At 41.4% G+C, this 15,741-nt stretch overlaps 1 protein-coding gene across 1 annotated transcript in view; it reads left to right on the forward strand.

Moving 5' to 3' along the window:
- AGBL1 (AGBL carboxypeptidase 1) overlaps positions 1 to 15,741 on the forward strand; it is a 263,620-nt gene that overhangs the window by 55,057 nt on the left and 192,822 nt on the right. The window contains exons 8-15 of the mRNA XM_050978551.1: positions 2,727 to 2,892; positions 3,852 to 3,925; positions 5,936 to 6,052; positions 7,045 to 7,646; positions 8,893 to 8,976; positions 9,997 to 10,086; positions 10,421 to 10,569; positions 13,794 to 13,881. Of these exons, the coding sequence (XP_050834508.1) occupies positions 2,727 to 2,892; positions 3,852 to 3,925; positions 5,936 to 6,052; positions 7,045 to 7,646; positions 8,893 to 8,976; positions 9,997 to 10,086; positions 10,421 to 10,569; positions 13,794 to 13,881 (1,370 nt within the window). The remainder of the gene's footprint in view (positions 1 to 2,726; positions 2,893 to 3,851; positions 3,926 to 5,935; positions 6,053 to 7,044; positions 7,647 to 8,892; positions 8,977 to 9,996; positions 10,087 to 10,420; positions 10,570 to 13,793; positions 13,882 to 15,741) is intronic.

The raw sequence follows: 15,741 nt of genomic DNA on the forward strand, positions 1-15,741 counted from the left end.
TGCAGTGACAGAGCTTCCTACTCTGTGACAAGAAAACAGGTTTGTATGTGCTTTAGGAGATACTGCTGCATAGAACGTTATCTTGATAGTTTATCACTTTTCCATCTGCTTTCTTAAGCTTGCCTTGTTTCTCTTCAGCCTCCCCTACTACTCTAGTATAATATTATCCTATATTCCACTCTGTTTCCCAGTAGGAGCATCAATCAACATCACTATCTTTTGTCTTACTGTCATATTGAGCCTCCTTTATTTTTTTTTCCTATGTATCACATGCCATAATATCTGTCCTATTCCAGATTCAGTGGAGGAAAGATTGTGTGGGGATTAAAAAGGGAAAGATTGTGTGGGGATTAAAAAGCAGATTTGAATCCAGGTTAGCTTTACATGAATTTTCTGAGCTAAGAATTTACCCTTCCCTCATTCACATTATCCCACCACAAAATAAATGGGATAGCTTACACACATACAGAGCAGTCTCGTGTCTGCTTCCCAGGTGTCAGTAAAAAGGGCTTTTCCAATACACTGATGTAATCATTTCCAGCCATTTGTAAACAGTGTTACCTCAGAATCTGAGAGCACTTTATGAGCAGTAATGAAAACAGTCCCACAAATTCCCTCTAAGGTATCTGAAGGCTTGTTTGCACTTGTTAGCTAATTTGCTGTACAGAAAAATGACTTCCAAATAACATCACTGAGTAACTCCATCACTGAGTAACTCCATGTGTTGAAGTTCATTGTCTGGATGAACATGCCTTGGTCTTGACTATTTAAATTCACTTGGCAATGAATTAAGGAGGTTGTCCCAAGGCAGGCAATTAAACAGTCCTGCATTCACTGTTTGAGCAAAAACAGATCAGTTTTAGTAAACTAAACTAGTAGACTGTTGAGAATATTAGCCTGTTCCCATGTGTAGACAAACTTTCCTAATCTTTCCTTTAATAACAAGCAAACAAAGGCAACCATATGAAGGAGTGAATAAATTGAAACAGAAATAGAAACCAGTTCTCCTTGGTGTTTGCTCTACCCATAATAAAAATTTCCTCAGAGATGCTTTCATAATTTTCTTTTCTCTCCCCCTAGTTCCAAACAGCCAGAGAACCAGAAATACATATTAAAATTCTTGTAGTGAGTCTTGTAAGCATGTCAGCTTTAGATGATTTTTTCTAGCCTCCCTACAGGAATCCTGGTTAATCCCACAGAATCTTATAATGCCGTTCAATCATACATGAGAAAACAGTAAAATCCTCCCCAACCAAAAGAACCCCAGTACAGCCATTTTCCTGTTCCTGGTTATGATAAAGTACTTTATCACAGAATCATTTAGATTGGAAAAGGCCTTTAAGATTGAATCCAATCATTAACCCAGCACTCTCAAGTCCACCACCAAACAGTGTCACCTTTTCCTAGAAGGAGATGAGGTTAGTCAGGCAGAACCTGTGATCCAATGGTGATTTTATGTTCTTTTTTTATGTTCTTTTGGCTCTCTGTCTGGTTCTGAGGAACGCTTGGATTGTCTGTTGGTGGGGGGTTTTTTTTGGTGGGTTTTTTGTTTGTTTGTTGTTTTTTTTTTTTTTTTTTTTTTTTTTCTGTCCAGCCCAAATGCTGACTATGGGCTGTCAGGCAATGACATGAAGCATCTGTTCTCTCCTCTTGGTTGTCCTATTTTATCTCTACCGCAGGGATGTAAAAGTATGAAATGGTAGTAAAATGTATTGCAGTTCTCTATTGCCTTGTAGCATATTCATGCTGCTTATTTAAGTTGCATTCGCGTCCTGATGAGCTCAGTCTTAGTTCCAAACCACTGAAGAAAACATGCTGAGAGGCAGAGTGAAAATTGTGAATTTGGGTAGAATACTGCGCTTATGACTCAGTCACTCTGATGGAGGCTGTGCTTTGGGTCTGCTGGATTTGTGCAAACCCAAGGGCTGGGTTTTCTGAGAATTGCACCCTTTGGTTTTAAACAACTTTGCCTTTGTGCAGCATTATCATTCCTTTATCCAAACTCCCTAACTCTGTTATATTGAAGACATACACTGTGATGTATGAAGATAATACATCACTTCTATGATGTCTCAGGGGGTCTTTCTTTAGTTCTGTGGGGATTTTGGTTTGTTTTCTTTGCAACAAAAGTCTGAGGAGCTCACTTGCATAACAGTACAACAAAACCACAGAATATTCTGTGTCTTCAAAGTATACCTGGGATCTAAAAAAATCTTTAAATGTCTGTTTCCTCCTCTGGATTATAGCAGTAGAAATTGTGGGATGCTGCAGTTATTAATTATTTTATGATTAGGTAATATATAGTGATCTTTCAGAACAGCTATTGGGCCTAGGGATTTACCCACAGGGAACAGAGTACAGTGGGAGGGTATTCTCTTTGAGAAGACATAGTGTACCCTGAACACACTGAAGTAGTGGTGTTAACTCTGTTAGTTTATCTCTGTGGGTTTTGGCATGATTCTGTGCTGAAGCTGCAGAAGCACAGATTTTGGCATGTTTTGGCAGCCAAAACATACACATGACAAGATTTTTTCAAGAGTAAACCTGTAAGTGTTATAGGACTGGAAAACCAAAATTATGCTGTTTTGCTGCAGTTTATGGGTGTGAACCATGAGTGGTGAAGGGAATTGTCTTCTCACCAGAAGAAGAGCTCTGCTATGGGGGATTATGACAGGCAGGGCTGTTGTAAAAGACTATTCTTAATGTAGTTCTCCTTTGTTTCCTAGGAGTGTTTATCTTGTAAAAATCTGGATCCTATCATAACTACTGCAACTCATATTCTGAGAAAGTGCTACCCCAAGGAGCATCTGCCTGTGGTGACTGTAAGGAGTTCTTATTCCTTCCCTCTGCCTGGGAATGCCAATGCTGAACCTCCTTATGAGGGATCTGAAGGTAAATGGCTAAAGGGTGAGCTCAGAAGGAGGAAAAGGAGCATGACATGAGAATTAAGTGTGGGATCTGAGGAAGGGAGTCTTGGCATAATCCTGAGGTTTACAGTTAAAATTAATCTGATAACCTACAGAGTCACTCAATAGGGAAAAAATTACTCCCAGGTCTTCTTGAAGCTGCAAGAGTCTGTTTGGAGAACAAATGAGAGAAGATGTAAAAGGGCAAGGAAAAAAGAAAAAAATATTCTATTATCAAAAAAAACATCAAGGAACAGAGTGGGTATAGCAGAGGCTGGAGATGCCATTTTTGCTCCCCAGTAGCAGACAGAGATGTAATTGTGCCTGTGCATTGGCTGCTTGGGGGGTAAAAACTGCCCTGCAGCTTTTTCAATAAAGAACTGCAAGAATTATTATCCTTTTCCCTTTCTAAAGTAAAAGCAGGCAGCAGTCATGCTGCATGAGTAAAAGATGGAAGCTCTTGCTGGAAAGCAGAGCACAAGCACAGGCAGGACAGCTACTCTGCAGAAAAGGCTCCATGATACACAGAAGCAATTTCTGCTACATTCAATTTTGTGTGGAAGATGCTGAAATACTATAACAATCATAGCAGTAAAACACCCTAATCTAGATAATACAGATTAAGAGCATCCTGTAATATCATTGCAGCCAAGCAGAAAATCTCTGTATTGCTTTGTAAAATGAGTTGGATCCATATCATGGGGACATTTGTCATGGTTTTGAAAGGCAGCGCTTGAGTCCAAGAGAACAGGGCTTTAAAAACTGGGTGAATTAGTGCCAAATTCATTTATATGAGATTAACAAATGGGATTTGCTTTAATCAGGGTTGTGGTGGGTTGTGGACTGTGTGGTACACATAGAAGTATTTACATGTATTTCTCTTCAGGGTATGAGAGGGATATTAGGTTGAACGCCTTTGTCAGTGTCTCCTTCCTACTTCTGCAGGTGACAGTGAAAGTGAAGGAGAGGAAGAGGATGAAAAAGACTGGGCTAATGAGGATGTGGAGAGTAAAGAGGAAGTAGGTATACAAGCCATAGTTCCCGTAATTATCTGCATACTGGAAAATAAAACATTGTCTTTCAGGGTGTCAAAATAGACAACAATATCTAAGCAGAGAATGTAGATGTGCATGTGGTCCCACATGAACACACTACATGGGTAATGGGAGGATACTTGAAAAAAGGGAAGGAGAATGCACTGACTTCCACTAAAAAGTGCTCTGCATTTATTCTATTCATTTTTATGCTTGTCATCCAGGGTGGAGGGGATTTGGTGACTCCTCTGTTCCTGCAAAGAGTCTGCCCAGAATCACATGCACAGTCAGGGATAAATGGTGGATCTTTGATCTGCTAGGCATATGCCAGGAAAATGGCACTTAGGGGAAATTGATTTATCATCTAGGAAAGGCTAACCCTCTTTTATTCCCATATCAGAGCATATTTGGGCTGGGCAGCTACCCTGAGGAAAAGGCTCGTTCTTTTAAGCCACAGCTGGTGCATTTGAACCTATATTCCTTCTTTATTTGCTGCTGCACACAGGCAAATAATAAAATGAATTATTCAACACTTCTCTGAATTCTCCCTTAGCACTCTCCCTGCAGTGGCCTAACTGGCAAAAAAACCCACTTCTATCAGCTGAGGATGAGGGTGCAAACTTTTCTGTTGTGAAAATACAAACTAGTTCATATGCAAATGTGAAGTAGTGGATGCTGCTAGTAAGTCTTATCCACACAAAGTGGCTTGGGAAAGCGAATTAAAGAAATGAAGTTGCAAATAAAGTCTAATTAGAAATGATTGAGACTTCTGTGAAAGGGAGTTCTCATTACTTGCCCTGTCTTTTTCTCCTCAAATATTAAACTGATGTAACCCAGTAAAAAAAGGAAGTTAAACCCCTCCACACACATTATCTGAGTGTCCTAACTTGCCCCTGTCTGGCTGTTTTTATCTGACTATTAGAGCTCGTCAAGATGCTCATTAGGAATAAGGCTCATAGTGGATTTATCTCCTTCTTTAATTAGTTATTCATTCAGTAACAGCTCCTCTATGCTTCTGAACTATTTCATTATTCATAAGGATTAACCAAGTAGATGTAAGCAGTTTTGGGGTTGTCTTTTTTTTTTGCCTAAGAGCTTATTCTGAATATGAGTTTTAAATACTGTTTGTCTGGGTTGCTGGTCATATATCTCCTGTAAAAAACCTTGCTAAAGGAAAAGTAAGCAGGGAATCGATAATGAACTTTCAGCTTACCCCCTTTTTTTTTTTGTTTAAGATCTTTTGCACAACGTTTGCTGGTATTGATGTGATTTGCAAACATTTTCACAGCAACATAACACATAACCATGCATGCTAGCAGCACCAACCAAACTGAAACTTGACTCTACCCTTCCATCAGGAGCTGTTTAGAGTTCTATGAAAATAAAAATCACCACATCAACCATCGATTCTTTTCCATCCAAAATTTGAAGCTTCTTAGGCATCAGTATGCTCTGAGTGGCAAATCCTTTTCAACTGACCTCATGTTTCTGGCAGGTCCTCACTGCCTTTTCATCTCTGCCCAAACAACCATCTCTGCTTTGTGACCCAAGTGTGGCTCAGGGTTTGAAATGCCATGGGCACTGGTGCATTCAGGCAATTTTACTTTTTTCTTTTTATAACAGTTTTGGAAATGAATCTGTTTTTCAGGAGCAAATAATTTCTTTGATAGCATTTGGTGGGACACAGACATGTTGAATTATTTGAATAATGCTGTAATGCAATGCCCTGTCTCCATCCTTTCCTCTTGCTCCAACTTTTTCCTGGTGTGGTGGTTTTTTTAATTTTATTTTGGGGGGGTTGAGTTTTTATAATGTAATAGCTGAATGCTTGACACAGTTTGGCTTTGGTTCTCACATCTGATATGGATGAGGCTGCACATTAATGCACAGCAGCCTTTGACTGTGAAAGTTTCAGACATTGTTTTTATCCTCAATTCACTGATGGTTGAGATGGGCAGGTGTAATACACATGCTTTTCTAATTCTGCTTTTGTAGGATTGTGACTTGGAAACAGATGTGAATAAATTGAGGTCAAGGCCAGTGCTTGACCGGCCAGAACAAGAGCTTGAAAAATATGAAGCTCTGTGTGCAGAACTCTTCCAGAATTTTCAGGTATGATTGTAGTGCAGTTTCTTTTATTTGTGAGTATTCTAGAATTTAAGAAACACTTGAAAGGGAGTATTGACAAATAATAGCTAGACAAAGCTGTTTCAAAAGTGAACCTGTAAGTCTTACAGGACTAGAAAGACAAAGATTATGACTTTTTGCAGTAGTTTATTGGTGTGAATCATGAGTGATAAAAAGAATGATGTTTGATGCACATTTGTCCGTGTGTAGATTAAGTAAGCACTGTTGAATCAATTGCCACACGAGAAATCTGCCAGATAATTTGTATCCTTGCTGGCAATTTCAACAGCAATATCAAAATCAAAATGAGATGTGAAAAGTAAATACTGTCAGCTAATGGTTTGAAGGAAGAGGGGATTGCACTGCCACTGAATGAAATGAACGGTTCAAATAATTTTTTTCTAGTGGTGCTTGGGACCAAAAAAAAAAAAAAAAGGAATGTTGTACTCATTACAAGTTTTGGAATTTAGGAGAGCTGAAAACCCTGTTTCAAATTTGAATTTGAAAAAGATCACTGGGTTAATTTATCTGCTGTACACAGAATATTGTGATACTGATTGTGACCATAAGTAGACAAATGGGATTAAATCATACTCCTGCATGATGGTGGGGGTGGAGTTTTGCATGACAGACTGGCCACCTTTGCCCTCCTGTAACATTTATAATTTTAAAAAAATGTCTTGCAAAATATCTTCCTTTCTTTGTTTGAATGATTGGTTTTGGTTGAGTCATCTGGGCGAGTCATCTCCAATCAGATCCTTTTGGGTTCTGAGGATTTCTGTTGAAACAGCTTTGTGGATAGAGAAATGCTGGCAGGTGCTCCATGCACTGATTTTGCTCTGGCTGTTTTATTGGTTGAGTACAGTTTTGGAAGATGTGTAAATATTTCCTCTTTTCCCCCTTGAAAGGTTTCCTCTGGAAGGAGGCACAATCTGTCTGTAGTTTCTTTTAATTTCTTCTGCTTTTTAAATTTCAAGGAGCTTGAATTTGAGTCTGAGGAAAAGAAGAGCTTGGAGGACAGGACTGAGAGTCTTCCCTCTGCTCCCTCTCATTTCATTCCAAGTGCTACTTCTGTGAAGCATCCAAACTGCAGATGGAGAAACCAAAGTGTCACAGAGATGGGACCAGATCCAGGAGAACAGGATTTAAAAGTCCCATTGCAGAGCTGGAGAAAGAAGGAGGAATGCATATGGGATAAGAATGATGAAAACAGAGACATTGCTGAAAAAGCCCAGGATAAAGACTTCTGTGAGGAGGAAGATCCAGCCAGGAATCATGTGTTTGCTTTGTGCTCTCTCCTAAAAGATGCTGCTTGGTACAAAAAAGTGTTTTACCCTCATTGTGAGGCCTCGATCAATCCTAGTCCTGAAGGGAGGCTGGAGAGCTCCGATATGGTTGGAAATCTTCTGGAGAAACACCAAGGAGATATCCCATTCCACAGCCCCTGTTTCTATGCAGCCAGGGCCAAATGTGTGAAGTCCATCCCAGGCTACAGAGAGCTGGCATTCCCGGATTTCTGGGGTCACCAGCCACCTCCTTACAGCAAGCCTGTGCTGGAGCGCAAGCATGGGCTCCAAAGGTGATGGTGCTTTAAACTGGGGACCAAGCTGAGAGCTCTTGGGCTCAAAACTGGCTAGTGTAGGTTCTGACTCTAACAGCTCTGAATGCCTTAGGAAGTTATTGAGCAAATTTTTGGCTGCCCAATTATGTGCCTCAATTGACTGATAAATTCATCAGTGATGGGAATCTAAGCTGGTTGTGAATCTATGACCTTGTTAGAACACAAATGAGAACAAGTCCATTTTAGAGATGGAGGGGCCTCTGTATCCTTGTGTGATATGTTTCTGCCTGCAATCTTACTCTTTATTCAGCCACTTTAGTGCTTGCATTGTTGGTCCCATCTGATTCTTTCAGGGAAAATCATATCTGTCCTTTCAGAAGGGCCCTCTCTTTATTTAGGTGCTCAGATGAATGGGAAGCTGTGTTTTGAAGATGAGCTGGGAGAGAAAGCTCTTAATTACAGCTTTTTGGCTTGACATAAGCCTATATGCAATGGCTTTATATTTCTTTTTAGTGGGATAGAGGATTATTAGCAGGCAGCAAAGATGGTGGTTTCTATGCTAAACTTCAGCATTGATCAACTAATGGCATTTATTAGGACTACTGATTTCTGACTGCTAGGAGAATGATTCTTTCTGCAGTAGATATATGAGCTAGAAATCTTGTTTAGAATGAAAATCACTTTACCATCTTCTTGCACTGTTGCTCTAAAAGCTCTGCTTTTGTGGCTACAACAACATGTGTAACTGTATGGCTGAAATGGGACTAATCATATCATGCTTCAAGGCATAACATGTCTTCATGATGCTTCAAAGGTCAGGAAGAAAATCTGGTGTTCCACATTTGATCATCTTCAGGGATCAGAGAAGCTCTATTTAATAATGAGTAGAAATCAGCTTGACTTATAGTCAATATTCACTATGAGTCAGACTAGTAGGTTTGAAAGTAACGGCAGATTTCCACACAGGGTAAGACTGGCTGCTTGGGGCTTGGCATTGACTGGGAAAAACTGAGGATAAATCAGTTCAATCCAGTAGTGAATAATCCCCCAGAATTAGTCATTTAACCCAAAAGGCAATGTCTTGTAGTGGGAATGGAGCAGAAGTGTTCTCACGATGGGAAAAATAAAAGTTCACCTGGAATTAGCACATGGAAGTCCTTTCCAGTCCTTAAAAAGAATTTCCTAAGACTCTTTTTAGAAGAATATATTAATATTTTTCATACTGTCACTACAATTTGCTGATTTGCTGCTTTCTTTTTACCAGAGACAAAGTCCTTGATGATGTTCGCCGCCTAATCCAGCCCGGGGATGTGATAGGAAGAACTGTGTTTGATTTGGATGATCCCAGGTGGGTCCCTTAAATTGAGTGCTGCAACCAGGGGCACTGTCAGTGCTGTCACTGAGCACAGTTTACTTATCAGCTCTGATAAAGGCAAAGTAACAGGAGGTAAAAGCCTAACAGAAAAAATATCCAGGAGGGGTAGATTGTTTCTAAGTGACTCCGGGGAAAGGATTTGTTGTGGAAGAACCTGGAGCAGGAAATCATCAGAACTTTTAGATAGAACAAGAAAATCCATACATCAAAGGGTCTGTGGGTTGTCCCTGCATCTGTCTGCATTGCATGCAGTGATTTGGAGCAGGGGTGAAGACTGGTGCTGGGAACTGTACAGACAAATCCATCTTCTCCCCCCGCCCCGTGGCAGAATTGCCCATGGAGTGTCTGCACAGGCTGTAGATGTACCCTGTTTCATAAGTGTGGCACACACACAGCACTTCAAAAAAACCCTTCAAACATCTGGCCTTGTGAAAGCTTTAGGCTCTCAACTCTGGTCTGTGAGAAGATGTAGCACTGAGCAGTTGAGAGGGTCCCCAATTTAAAGAAATTGCATTCAGAGGAAGGATAGGTGACTTGGAGAACATTCTTTGGAGCAGACAAGAGGTGAGAGTTTGAGGTAGGAAAAAGTTATCAAGTTGGTTAGGATTAATTTAAGGGTTTCTAAGCAGTTGGAGAAAGAAACTCTATAGATGAAGGAAGAGGAAATATAGAGTAATTGTATAAAGCTGCCTTCTGCAAATAATGAAATAATAGGAATAGTCCAGTGGGAAAGTAATTGGAATGAAGAAAGCAAACATGGACAGTGACAAAAGAGAGTATTGGGAAAAGGAAAGATATGATTTAGAATTACTAAGCAAGAGAGAGAAAAGCTGCATTGGATAGGAAGGTTATGGATTTTCTCACCTCCTCCTCCTTCCCAGGGTCTTGCTAATTAAAAAAAAATTATTAAAGCAAATTTTAGCATAGAAAAGGTGCAGGGGAAAACTTGTCTTTGAAGCAATCTGCTACAGGTGTCCTTGCTTTGCTTTCCAGCAGTCTCTCAAGCCCAGCTGCTCCAGGCTGTCTGACATTTTTCTCCAAGTTTGAGTCAGGAAACCTTCGGAAGGCGATCCAAGTGCGTGAGTAAGTACCCCTGCACAAAGTGTCCCAGCCTGCCTGCTGCTGTGACCACAGTGTGGGATGGTGGCCTTCTCCTGGCCTTGCAAAGGGTCAGCCAGGGAAGCAGCTTAGATGATGTGGAGCTTATTATGCCTTCTAACACCTGGATGTCACAGAAAGAACATGATTAAGAAAACAGAGCTCAAAATGTTTTGACTATTATAGTGTGAGTATTTAATGGTGTTTGATGGTGATGCTCACAAAATATCAATCAATTTGACTGCATAGCCTGCTGTCAGTGTCTTCAGTGGCAGACAGGAGTGTTCATGACCACTGCTTTTATTATTTTCCTTCACAGGTATGAGTATGACCTAATTATGAATGCAGATGTGAACAGCAGCCAGCACCACCAGTGGTTCTACTTCGAGGTCCGTGACATGAAGTCAGCGGTTCCCTATCGCTTCAACATCATCAACTGTGAGAAGCTCAACAGCCAATTTAATTATGGTATGAGCCTCTGGGGAATTGGGGCAGCCTTCTCCTCACAAAAATATCTTTTTAATGCCGTAAAGGTTTCAAACTCTCCATGTCTGTAAGTATACGGGAGACTGTAGATTCAGTCTTATCTGCCCTGAAGTCCACTGAAAAAGTCACTTTAGATTTGTCAAGGAACCTTTGTCTATCCTCAGGAGGACTGAGGAGGAAACTGAATATTGAGATTTGGGAGAGGATTTGTGGGGGGAAATAAACATCACTGTTGTGTTTACAGACCAGAACTGAAGAAGAAGAATGGCACTGGGGTTAGGAGAGCTGAGGGGGAAAGGCAATCTGTTGGAACTGAATGAGCAGTATAGGGTTGGAAAGGACTTCTAAGATTTAAATAAATGTGATAATCCTCAAACAAATATTCACGATTCTTTGATCTCATCTAGTAAGACATCTTTGGACCTACTGAAATTTTTGTTGATATTAATGATGGTAAAAAATTCTGTTCCTTGCTGTCTTTGAGCTCCTGTCATGATTCAGGACGAAGGCAGAATTGTTCAGAAATAGGCAGGGCAAATCCCATCTTTCAATGCCTGTTTTAGAAAGAAATTATTTCTTGTGCAAGGAGACTGTGGATTGAATTCTTAGCTGGCATGGGCTGGGGGTTTTCTTGGTTTGTTTCCATGGAGCTCTGTTAATTTACACCAGCTTAACACCTGGCTCAGAATGTTTAATAAGTCTATAATATTAGACTTTGCATTCCTCTGAAGCCCTGTGGCTACAGCCTCTAGCATCACCAAGACGACTCTCTGAGGATCAATGCACCTATAACAAACAGCCTCAGGAGTTGGGATCACTTGTATGTGTGAAACTGGCTGGATGAGTGACATGACAAATTAAAAGGCATTTACTCTTTAACCCAAAGGGCTGAAGTTCAACTATTCATACAGACCCCAATTGAATTTTTTTTGGTCATCTTATACTGCTTACCTGAATTATCACACAATTCAGTGTGGTGTGTATGGTAGGAGCCTGAAAATGAAGGATGGTAATGTCCTATTTTAAACCACAATGCAATTTTTGATGAAGCCCCTAGTCCCTTCACTCTTGTAGCCAGAGATTCAGGCTATTATTGGTGGAAGATTGTTATCTGCTAGTTTGGCTGTTGTCAGCATTTATAATCCAATTTTGTGTACCTGAAACTGCACATGACTCACATGTTCAAGCATGCAATGAATAACATATTTGGAAGAGAAATGTGAAAATACCATCTGGACTAAGGAGGGAGGCTAAGCCATGGCTTGCTTTTGGATGGCTTGTTTGTGGGGTTGGCTATTAGCAATTCCTCTGTGGGTTCCTTCTGCTGCTCTGAGCAGGCAGTGAAGCTCCAGCTTTTCTGGCTTGGCTGAGCAAGGCTCACTACCCCTTCCAGCACATGCAGAGCATTTGCACAGAGCAGTGGTAAGAGATGCTGTTTATTTGTCACATTCCCTCTGTACCTTCCTGGGCTAATGCCCACACTCTGAGACAAAAAGCCTGCAGTTGTGAGGTAGTGCCAAAGTGCCCTGGGTGGCAATTCTTTGCAGCTCTTGGTTACTTGTCTGGTTGGATTTTTCCCATTTGCTCTTGGTTAGATGGCACTGTGTGACTTTCAAATCAGCAGAAAGGATTTTTAATGAAATAGTTGTGGCCAGGAGCAGAGCGAGACAGGAGGCACAACCTCCACCTCTCTCCTTCCCCCTCTTTCACTAACTTACTCTGCCATGGGGGATTTCATCAGAACCCTGACTTCAGTTTGGTTTCTAAAACTGAACTTTTCCACAGGGGAAGTAAAAAGGAAAAACTGATTTTTTTTTTAGTTTTTTTTTTTTTTTTCCATTAGAATGAGTAGCAACCATTGCTCTGGGACAGTTTTGTGTGTGTGTCCTTTGGACTCAGAAGGGCAGGAGCTGGCATTCAGAATATCAAAGACCCCTGCAGACACTGAGCCTCACATCCCTTTCCTGATCACCTGGACAGGCCTGTGTCTCTTAAAATTCGTGGTGACCGTGTCCTGGTACCAACCACAGAATTGCCTTTTGTAGATAACTCATAGCACTGGTTCAGAAATCAGCATTATAGAGGCTGCTCCTGGCTGTGGGGAGTTAGTGCTGCCCCACAGCACAGCCCAAGGGAAGCTGGAAAGGCATTGCTGCTGATACTTGTGGGCTCCAACAGTGCTGGGGAGTTTAACGGGAAACCCAAAGGAAGTAGGGAACTGAATAGCTGTTAATGGAAATGTGTCATCAGTATTAATGATTTTCAAGCATCACCTCTCCCCATCACAAGAACAGCCAAGAGAAGGCTTGGGGGGCAACTTATCAACATGCAAAAATACTTGGGAGGGCATTTTTCTCTTTCTTAAATGTGCTCTCACAGAAGTGGTGCCAGCATCATTGCTGGGCTCAGCTGTGGCTGACAGGAGCCTCCCCTGCAGCCCCTGGCCAGGGACTCCCTGAGCAGAGAGCTCTGCTGGGGAGGGCAGCATCCTCACCCTGCCCTAAAGAGCAGGCAGGTGTGTGCAGCAAGGAAATTGATACAGACACTCCCTGCAGGTGGGCTGGCTTCATGGAGCTGTGAGTAATGGATGTGCAACTCAGATCAGAGGAAGCCTTGCCCCCTCAGGGCATGAGATGGTAATATTTTGGAGGTCAGGAAGAGGTCACGCTCTGGGATAATGCAGTACAAAGATGGATGCCCTTGTTATCAGCATTTATGATGCTTAGGTGTTATTTAGCACTAATAGTAAGTTTAAAACCTTGTAATTTTGCTTGCTGATTTTGGAGGGCAGGGTTCTGGATGTGCCACAGATCTCTGATGCTACGGTAGGATTAAGAGTTCAATAATAGAGCAGCCAAGCATAAAATATTAGACTAACCAAATTACTGATCTTGTTGATGCCTTGATTCATATTATTTTCTTTCCCTTCCTCTGTTTGTAAACAAAATGGTTTGCAAAGGTCAGAAGAATAATTTATTTTTTTAATAAACTCCATTCAGCTCATTTCTTCTGGAGAGACTTTTTGTACAGACATGGCTGTCTCAGAACAAAACACACAGCTTTGGGAATGTATTTACTCTGCATAAACTATCAACAGAGAGAGCACAAACAAAATAATGATGCTTCTTCTTTAGCCTTTTCCTTCCCACTCCTGTCTTTTCCAGCCAGGGATGTCCCATCACCTGAACCTGTGCTGTTTTCTGCAGGCATGCAGCTGGTCTTGTACTCAGTGAGGGAAGCTCTCCAGGGCAGGCCTCGCTGGACTCGGGCAGGGCAAGAGATCTGCTACTACAAGTAAGTGCACTTTTGGTGGATAATCTGTGCCTTCCTTTCTCTACTGGTGGGCTCCTGTGAGCTGCACTGATGTCATGAGCCTCTTGCCACCAGTGCCCCCTACTTCAGATGTCTGTAATTGGTGCTGGCTCAATGTGTTGTGTGCTTCCACCCTCAGACACCAGCCACAAGTGAGATATTGCTGTTAGATGCCAGGGAATGTGCAGAATTCCCTTGCCCAGAGGGAAGGAGAAGGAAAGGAGAAGTAGTGTAGTTGTTTTTTCTCCTGGCTGGGAAGAAAAGAGCTGGATGGGATCATTGTTTTTCTTTTGCAAGAGATATAGGAACTCTTGGAGGAGCCAAAGAATGGGTTACAATGAATATACAACAGTGGTGTAAAGGAAACCTGATGAGCTCATGCTGATATTTGGGCAAGTTCCCTGTTTCAGGCTGCTTTTGCAGTGTGCCAGAGCCTCAAAAGAAGTTGTCCCAGTTTCTGTTGGAATTTTTTTTTTCAGGGGTGGGCTGGGGACGGGTTGAAGGCACAGATTATCCTCTCTCAGCCTAACATCTGTCTACAGCAATCTGAGTAGCTATCTTATTTAGTTTCAAGTACTCTTTGCTGACCTTCATGCACCTGACCTTAATCTTTTCTACCTCAAGAGCTCACATATATGTGGTTCAGTGGTTTCCCTTTACATGCCTATAATGTCTGGCTTCTCTGAGTATGGGCAGACTTTTCATGCTGGATGCCATTGCAGTGGCTTCCCATATCATTAGCAAGGCAGCTATTGTGCAGTGATTAAACAGCAGCTGACTTCCAAGATTAAGCCATGATTGTGCAATTAAGCCTGTAATCAGATTCTTGTTCAGAATATATGAGAGAATTGTCTTATTGATTTGGAATATTCTGTGTTTTCTAGCTGTACATTGAATTATATGTCAACATAATCATCTAGGATAAGCACTCGTTGTTTCTCATTTTTTGCGTGTTTCTGGTTCTCACATATTTTTGTAGACACAAGAATGTGCATGCACGCACATAAATACATTTTCACCTCTGCTGAAACTTTAATGTTTTTCTTTCAGTGATTATGAAAGAGATTCTCAGTCATTAGAAGTTATAGGGGGGAGGGAATGTGAAACTAGAGGGGTTGGGGCTGCTCAGGCTTTGTCTCAGAAGAGGAATTGGGATTCCTACAGTGAGATCACACTGCCAGTATTTTGGGGAAAGAGCTCACTTCAGTTCCATTTCCTCTGGTCACAGGTATCCTAAGGGGGTCTGCATATTTTGAAGGGAATCTCATCCAGTTATTTTTACCAGGAGTTATTAAAAATATGGGAAAATAGTGATGCACTTTGAAAACTACAGAGGAACCCAGGCATGCCTTTGACAGCTTTTACAGAGAGACACTTCTGAGCTGACGGACAGGGGGAGGAAAAGCTTGTTGGTGAGATGTCTGTGTGAAGCAGGTTGGCTGATCTTTGGCATTCATCTTCCCTGTGGATGGGGTAGTTTACTCATAAAGATGGATGCTGTGGCACAGCTGTGTCACTGTCTGCCTTTCTCATAGGTCTCACAAGAGTTTTTATGTTGTGGAGAATATTAGCAGAGCTCTTGTCAGAAAATAGCTGAGTGACACTTCTGCTCTATTTTATTGTCTCTCTGTGAAGTGACAGGATACACCCATGATAAACAGTTGCAGTTACAATAAGATCATCTAATTCTCTTGCTGTCTTGGCAGCTTTTGTGCACTGAATAATATTCCTTTCTAGCAAATTATTTAAGGAATAATGGCAGCTGAGTGTTGAATTGGTGACAATGTGCTTGTGCCTTTGGTTTCATGGCTCATTCTAAGCACATTATCTAACCTCCAGCTT

This window comes from Serinus canaria, chromosome 10 (genome assembly GCF_022539315.1).
Source record: "Serinus canaria isolate serCan28SL12 chromosome 10, serCan2020, whole genome shotgun sequence".
NCBI classification, from domain to species: domain Eukaryota; kingdom Metazoa; phylum Chordata; class Aves; order Passeriformes; family Fringillidae; genus Serinus; species Serinus canaria.